Here is a 7,153-nt window from a genome sequence, read left to right on the forward strand (position 1 = left end):
GTGAAACCACCAAACTGCTGCCGGCTGAGCTGGACTCAGAGTTCACACCTGAACACCCGATGCCCTCAGTCTTGGTCATTCCCACATGATTGGAAGTGAAGTACAAGCAGCAGATGTGGAGCTCTGACAGGTACAGTGATCAAATGAAGGTGGGGCTTTACTTCAATAATGATTCTACAGGTGCCTGTAACTTTCCAAGTCAAGACTCTGACGTGAACAGTACCTGTTTTGAGTTTCACCAGGCCCTCTAGCCTGAAAAGCCTTCAGGTAGGGCAGCTGTAAGGCTTGGTTAGCTGTTAGACAGAGAGCCCGGCCCTGCTGAAAAGAGACCGCTGTTTTCCTTCTGACAGACAAAATGTTTCAGACATTACAAATGTCTTGTTTTTCTGCAGTCTCACAGGTCAGATGTGTGAGGAGGGGGTGACGCTGAGATGAGGAGCTGTAATTAGGTTTTTATCAGACTGGATTTTAGGTCCCCATCGATCTCATCTAGGATCTGGACCAGCATGTGGGACTGTGTGTGTATTTGTTTGTTTTAGCTTCACAACATGAAGTTGTGGTTTTGGGGTTGTAGTCTGTTTCCTCCAAAACCAACACACGTCATGTATCAGATATCTGAACCAGATGCTGACCTCGGAACTGCTGGGCCTCTGAATCACACATGGAACCAGTCAGGGTCAACGAAGAGTGATTAATATGACCGCGTGAGTGTGTGTGTGTGTGTGTGTGTGTGTGAGAAGTTATTACTGTGTGAGTATTCAGCATCTTTTCTGAGTGCTGTACAGTTGTTAGGGTCGTATCAGTGTTGGCTGCTCTCTGTCAGCAGCCAACACTGAGTGTCGGGACTGTTTCTCTTCCGGCTGCTCTGATTGGTCACAGGAGAATCCATCCCCAGAAATCGCTCTAATCTCTTTTGATAAAACAGAGCTCTCGTCCAGTCCCCTGCTGCTGTCGCTCTCCTCCCTCTCCATCTGCCTCACTCCCTCTCTCTCTCCATCTGTGGGGAAGAGGAGGGTTTAATCTGAGTGGATTACGTCTCAGATTGGGGGACGGTGGAGGACAGTGGCTGCACAGTCTGCTGCAGCCTGCCAGCTTTGTGTCTTCATAGTTTCTGCAAGGTGGAACAGTCAGCCCACTTACTAGTCCTGGTTCATTAGGAGCAACCTGGAAGAACCTAGAGCAGCTGTAGAGGGCACTTATGGAGTCTCTGTAATACATTTTTACCTTCCAGAGTTTGTTCTTCCTCTTGCACATCAGCTGGGGATGGGTGATTTTAAAGTCAGTGATTTTGGAGAAGTTCCCCTTAGGAGGATGAGAAGCTAAAGCAGGAAGTGATGAGAAGAAACCCACCACTGTGACCGGCATCATCTTCACGCTGTAGGCAGCATGAAGAAACCGTTTCCTACACACTCTTCATGATCTGCTTGAACTTTCAGAGCTGGTCTCAGTTTGTGTAACTGCATTCAAAACCTTAAGAGTACGAGCTGCAAAGAGCTTGATGTTGGGAGGTGGAAGCATGATGGAGGACAGGACGCCAGGATTCATGAAGCTCCTGTGGATTCTAGGACTTTTCTGCCTGTGGATTCCAGCGCACGCTCAGATGAAGATTCCCCCAGAGACGTAAGTGTCTTGTGTTACTCCTTCCCCTGGATCTCGGCTCCCTCTAACGTGTCTGTTGTGTGAAAAGAATTATCACATGGATGGATGGTCAGTTATTTCAGAAACTGAGCTGGTAACTGGTTCAACCCCTTTACAGGCAGGGTTCTCTCCATTTTTGTTAAATTTCAAGTATTTTCAGACTTGGAAGGCATTTTGTCCAGCTCAATCTTTCTGTCAGATGGAAATGTTGGCAACCATTGCTCATCACTCTTCACACATTTTTCCAAAGGGCATTTTTAGTATCTTTGGAAACTTCTACCAGAAGTCAATGTTCTGTGAGTTTGAACATTGTTTGGCTGCACAGCATGAGTCTGTACTGACTGACCAGCGACGGTTTAAGAAGGTTTAAAAGGTTAAAAACAATACATCCTGGAAGTGGAGGTCACATGGTTATGTTTTTGTCACATATTCTATTTTTGTGTTATTGGTCAGGGTACTGTTAGGTGGGGTGTTTTCTCAGTTTGACCATGCTCGCCGAGGTAAACCATATGTAGCCAGTGTAAACAAGAGTAGTCAAAGTAGATGTGAGCTATCAAATGGTAAATGGGCTCATTTAGCGCTTTTCTCCACACTGAAGCACATTCAGAGAGCTGTTACACTATAACAAAGAGAGAAAAAGGTTATTTTCCAAAAGATGCAGTTTAACATCACAGCATTAGACCAGACAAGCCACAGGCTGCAGCCATGTTCTCTCTGCTTTGGTTTGTTGTCCACCGTTGTGTTTACATGTTGCCCATCACTGCGGATAATAATAAGAATGTAGTATTTTTGTGTAGATATTGATGTCTTAGGTATGTTGCTGTTGGTTGTTGGTGTTTCAGGGTGCAGCAGTGGGCGTTGGTGTTCTCTGTTCAGCTTCGAGACCTCACAACCAAATACTCGGGCTCTCAGCTGCTACAGAAGGTAAGGCGAAACCGGGGAACCAGATTTTCTGACAAGTGTAGGTTCAAAGGATAAATGACACTGTTAGCTGACATCAAACACAGACATCAGCAAGGAACTCTACTGCAGTATTGGTATCTGAGTACTGCGTGCATAATCCGCATTTCTACCAAAGAAATTTTCTCGGAGGAGAAGGGAACTTATTCTCCACGGAAGGAATCAGGCTTTATGTTAGGTTGGCCGAACAACCCCCCTAGTTGAGTGGTAGTATTTTCTGAGGCTGGCAGTCCTTAATCTCATCGATTGGTCAAATACTGCGTAGCATTTTACACTCAGACTTCCGAAAGCCTTTCTGCCAACTGTCCTGCTATTGATACATCAGCGGACTAATTAGTGTAATCTTCCCGTGGACGTTCACGGGAGAGCAGTAGTGAGTGTGTGTGATAGCTTCTCTCTGTTTGTATGCTGATCAGGCAACGCACACACTCACATGGGGATCATGGTAATGCCCAGATTGAGGCCTGAGCCCTCTTTACCGGCGTCAGGATTTGTGGCCTGTTCTCATTTTAGACATTCATCCATTTATCCTTCAGATTTGGGTTTGTCTGCTTTCAAACACAAAACCTTCCTCCACAGCTGGAACAAACAACCCAACAACACTTTTTTTAAATATGCCAGTTCACCCAGAAATGACTTTTGGTTTCATGTAGTTGTTGAGCATTTTGGCTTTTTCATTTATTTGCTGGTTTGCCAACAAGAGATGATTAACCTCAGCTCGCAAATGACTGGAAAAATGCAAAGATCCCAACACAGCTAAATACTGAGCAAGTCTTCAAAAGGCAGATAAGACTATCTTCGACCCCACTCGTCCTTTCTGAATATTTTAAGTTGTTGCCATCAGGAGTGTGTTTTAGAGAGTTTGGTTTCATTCCAGAAGCCAGAGGACTCAGAAGAAGAAGTGTGCACCTCACCTTGTTTATAGACTGATAAATGCAGCAGTAATTTTGACTTCTACACTTTCAGGAACATAATACGTCCCTTTTGTGGTGTTGGACTGGCCACTGTTATAGATCCCTGTGTGTTTATAGTCTTTTTAGTGTTTGAATTGTTTGTCAGACACAACACAAATGCAGAAACAGCTAAAAGATCTGAGTACATTTAAATGGATCAAAACCCGATTCTTTGTTCACTGTACAGTGCGTTTCTCTACAGTAGTCTGCTGCTCTGTGGTGCAAGCACTGTGTGAATATGGAGATTTATGTGGGGAAATCAGAAATGTGAATCCTACAAACAGCCCCCAAGGAGTTCTGGTATGTTTGAAGCTCGCAGGTTCAGGCCCGTTTTTGTTTCCTCCCAGAAACTGAAAGATGTGGAGTCCATCATTAAGATTGTGGAGCTGGACGGAGACCGCTTGGTGAAGGAGTATTCTGATGAAATGGAGCGAATGCTGGGCAGCAAGATGAAATCAGTGAAGGTGAGGACGATGAAGCTGACTTCATCCTGAATGTGAGGAAGGAGCTCTACATGTTCTGAACAGCCGCAGCAGGAAGCAGCTGCTTTCAGGGGAGAAACTCTAAAAAGCAACTTTACACAAAGTACTTTTTCTCTAATCCATTTATTTTTGTGAACTATGGCATAGTTGTACCCCATTGGATAAATCAGGTTTCACTGTTCACAGTTTACAGTATATGGTGCTAGTTTCACAGCGTCACAATCCAGGAATGTTGTGGACTATTCCTGATACGTGCTCTGTAACGCTCCTCCGTTTGTCTGCTCTGTTGGTCCTACTTTGTTGTCTTTCTTTCCCATTTTCTGTCTCAGAGGTTAGCAGAGTCAGCAGAAGACGCCGACCTGTACCACGAATTCAACGCTTCATTGAAGGTTAGTCTCTTGTCCTGTTAACCAGCTGATCATTAAAGGATCATCCCAGTGGCTGTCGTGTGTATGTTACAGTCCAGGCAGCCTGTGTACGTGTATTGATTTTAAATACAAGTTAAATAATCCATCATCAGTTTAAGCTGTCATGTGTCTGCATCAGTTACCTGTATCAGAGGCACTGTAACAGTAGGCAGTGGCCACTGCAGCAGCCTGATGCTGTAAAGCCTCGTCAGACACCTAAAATTAGATTAGATCCTGTGAAGAAACTGGGTCAACACCACAGCGCAGAAACTGCACAGACAAAGAGTGCACTGTGGCACAAAGGTCGTATGAGCAGCTGGAAGATGTGAAGTGTAGAGAGCCACACAGTCAGTGAGACAGTGATCAGCTGCAGCCAGACACGTTCGTTATTGTTCATGTTCTTCCACTGAGAGAAATTCCACCTTGCTGTAATGTCTTCAGGTGGTTTAGACTGGTTTGTGTTGACGCTGGTTAAACGAGGGGAGAAGATGCACAATCATTAAAAAAAAAACTATAAACTGCTGACTAAACTGAAGTTTTCCCTCTGATTCTGAGTCTTATTTTGAAAGGAGCCTTTTCATGTGTTCTCAGTTTGATTATTACAACTCCATGTTGATCAACACGGTGGACGAGGACGGGAACTATGTGGAGCTGGGTGGAGAGTTTCCCCTGGAGGAGAACGAACATTTCAACAACCTGCCAGTGAACACGCAGCAGAGCGACATCCAGGTCCCCACCAACGTCTACAACAAAGGTCAGCCTGTACACATGAAACCTATCTTTTTTTTTTAACTCTGTCTTTGTCTTCATGTTATTAAATTAGCACCTTGCTCCATGGATGTACAGACAAGTCTCTAGATTATGTTGATACTGAGGAAGATATAAAATTATTCTTAGGCAAGTTCTGGAGCTAACGGTACCTGTAACCAAGTACATGTGTTAATATCTCTGTTTTCTCTCCTGTATGTGCAGATCCTTACATCCTCAATGCCATCTACAACTCTGAGGCATTAAATGACATCTTCCTCAGTAACTTTCAGAAAGACCCCACGCTCACCTGGCAGTACTTTGGCAGCTCAACTGGCTTTTTCAGGATCTACCCCGGTGAGTTCAGTGGATCAGTGCTGTAACACAAACAGGGCCATGCTGGGTACTGTGTCCAGTATCCTGCCAGCATGTCTGTATTCACATTAACAGGTATAGAGGCACCATTGCTACATTTACAGAAGTAAACAAGTACATCTTCTATCACTACAAGAAAATGCAGTTACTGTGGTTTTGATGTGGTTCCAAGATGATGTGATGTTAGGAGAGTTTTATCAAGTCAGTCAGTTGGGTTATGCTGCTGAATGTTTTCCATACTGAAGGTCACTGTAGGTGGAGATGTGTGACTGGGCTGTGAACTGACGCCATGTGTTCTGTCAGGTATTAGATGGACCCCAGACTCCAATGGCGTGGCAGCTTTTGACTGCAGGAACAGAAACTGGTGAGTTTGGTCCATAAACAAACTTTCTGATCTGCCACCACAACGGTAACCATTCACTTAGGTTTAGGCACAGAAACCTCTTGAATAACGTTACAGAGGGATTGGGCGGCTGAGCGGTGGCCAGCCAGCGTTACACAACTCTAGACCTGCTTGAATCACTAAATCAAATCAGAGAAGTGGGCAGTGATCCTTAGATCTAGGACCAGACTGGTATCCTATTGCAGTTAGTTGCAATCAAAGCACAGTATTAAGACAAATGTATTCACTCAGTTCTTAAAGTGCACTGACGTGTAAATGAATATTGTGCTCTAATATGATTCAAGAAGTGTCCATTTGTGGCCCTGTGTGCAGGTACATCCAGGCAGCCACGTCTCCCAAGGACATCATCATCATGGTGGACATCAGTGGCAGCATGAAGGGGCTGAAGATGACCATCGCCAGGCACACCATCAACACCATCCTGGACACGCTGGGAGAGAATGACTTTGTCAACATCATCGCTGTGAGAGACACGAACACACACTCCGGCCTGTAGATCACACAGTGAAGGCCCTGTTACTGAACCTGCCGCTCCCTGTGTGTGTCTGCAGTACACTGACTACGTACGTTACGTGGAGCCGTGCTTCAGAGGCACTCTGGTCCAGGCCGACTTGGACAACAGAGAGGTAAGACCATTATGTGCTTCACACATAAAGAGCTGAGGAGGCGTCTTATCAACCGAAACACAAACACACAGAGGAAGGCCCTCAGCAGCAGCATCAGAGCGACCTCTTGGACCAGAAACCGCCACGTTAGCCTGGAGCTCTTTGTGTCTGTGTGTGCACAAATCACACTGTGTGAGCAACACTCTGTTCATGCTGTCATATCCTCCAATATGAGGACAAAACCTGGGTCTGTGAGTGGCCAGAACATTATTGTTGGTACGATCAGTGTGGAAATTCTGTTCAGCTGAGCGCAGAATTTGATTTGATTTGATTTGATTTATTCTTTCAAGCATGTAAAGACAGTTGATATGTCAACACATAATTTTACACATATCCAACAAATGCTAATCCAATTTGCTCAATTTGCTTATACCTAGTACATGCTTGAATGGAGTAGGAAGAAGTCAGACTTATCCAGTCCTACCCCATGACATCATCTTACCATCATTGTTTTGCAAGCAGTATCTCTACATAGATAATTCTCTTCTACACCACACAAGTAATATACTAAAGAATTATAACA

General features: G+C 44.7%; 1 protein-coding gene across 1 annotated transcript in view; it reads left to right on the top strand.

Moving 5' to 3' along the window:
* The first annotated feature begins 1,516 nt into the window (after nt 1-1,516).
* Nucleotides 1,517-7,153, top strand: part of LOC109956360 (voltage-dependent calcium channel subunit alpha-2/delta-4-like) — a 46,982-nt gene continuing 41,345 nt past the window's right edge. Inside the window, exons 1-9 of the mRNA XM_020593380.1 lie at nt 1,517-1,620; nt 2,481-2,562; nt 3,899-4,015; nt 4,363-4,422; nt 5,032-5,194; nt 5,413-5,544; nt 5,866-5,926; nt 6,278-6,428; nt 6,517-6,591. Of these exons, the coding sequence (XP_020449036.1) occupies nt 1,517-1,620; nt 2,481-2,562; nt 3,899-4,015; nt 4,363-4,422; nt 5,032-5,194; nt 5,413-5,544; nt 5,866-5,926; nt 6,278-6,428; nt 6,517-6,591 (945 nt within the window). The remainder of the gene's footprint in view (nt 1,621-2,480; nt 2,563-3,898; nt 4,016-4,362; nt 4,423-5,031; nt 5,195-5,412; nt 5,545-5,865; nt 5,927-6,277; nt 6,429-6,516; nt 6,592-7,153) is intronic.

The sequence above is a fragment of the Monopterus albus genome, unplaced genomic scaffold (assembly GCF_001952655.1).
Source record: "Monopterus albus unplaced genomic scaffold, M_albus_1.0 scaffold19.1, whole genome shotgun sequence".
Taxonomy (NCBI): domain Eukaryota; kingdom Metazoa; phylum Chordata; class Actinopteri; order Synbranchiformes; family Synbranchidae; genus Monopterus; species Monopterus albus.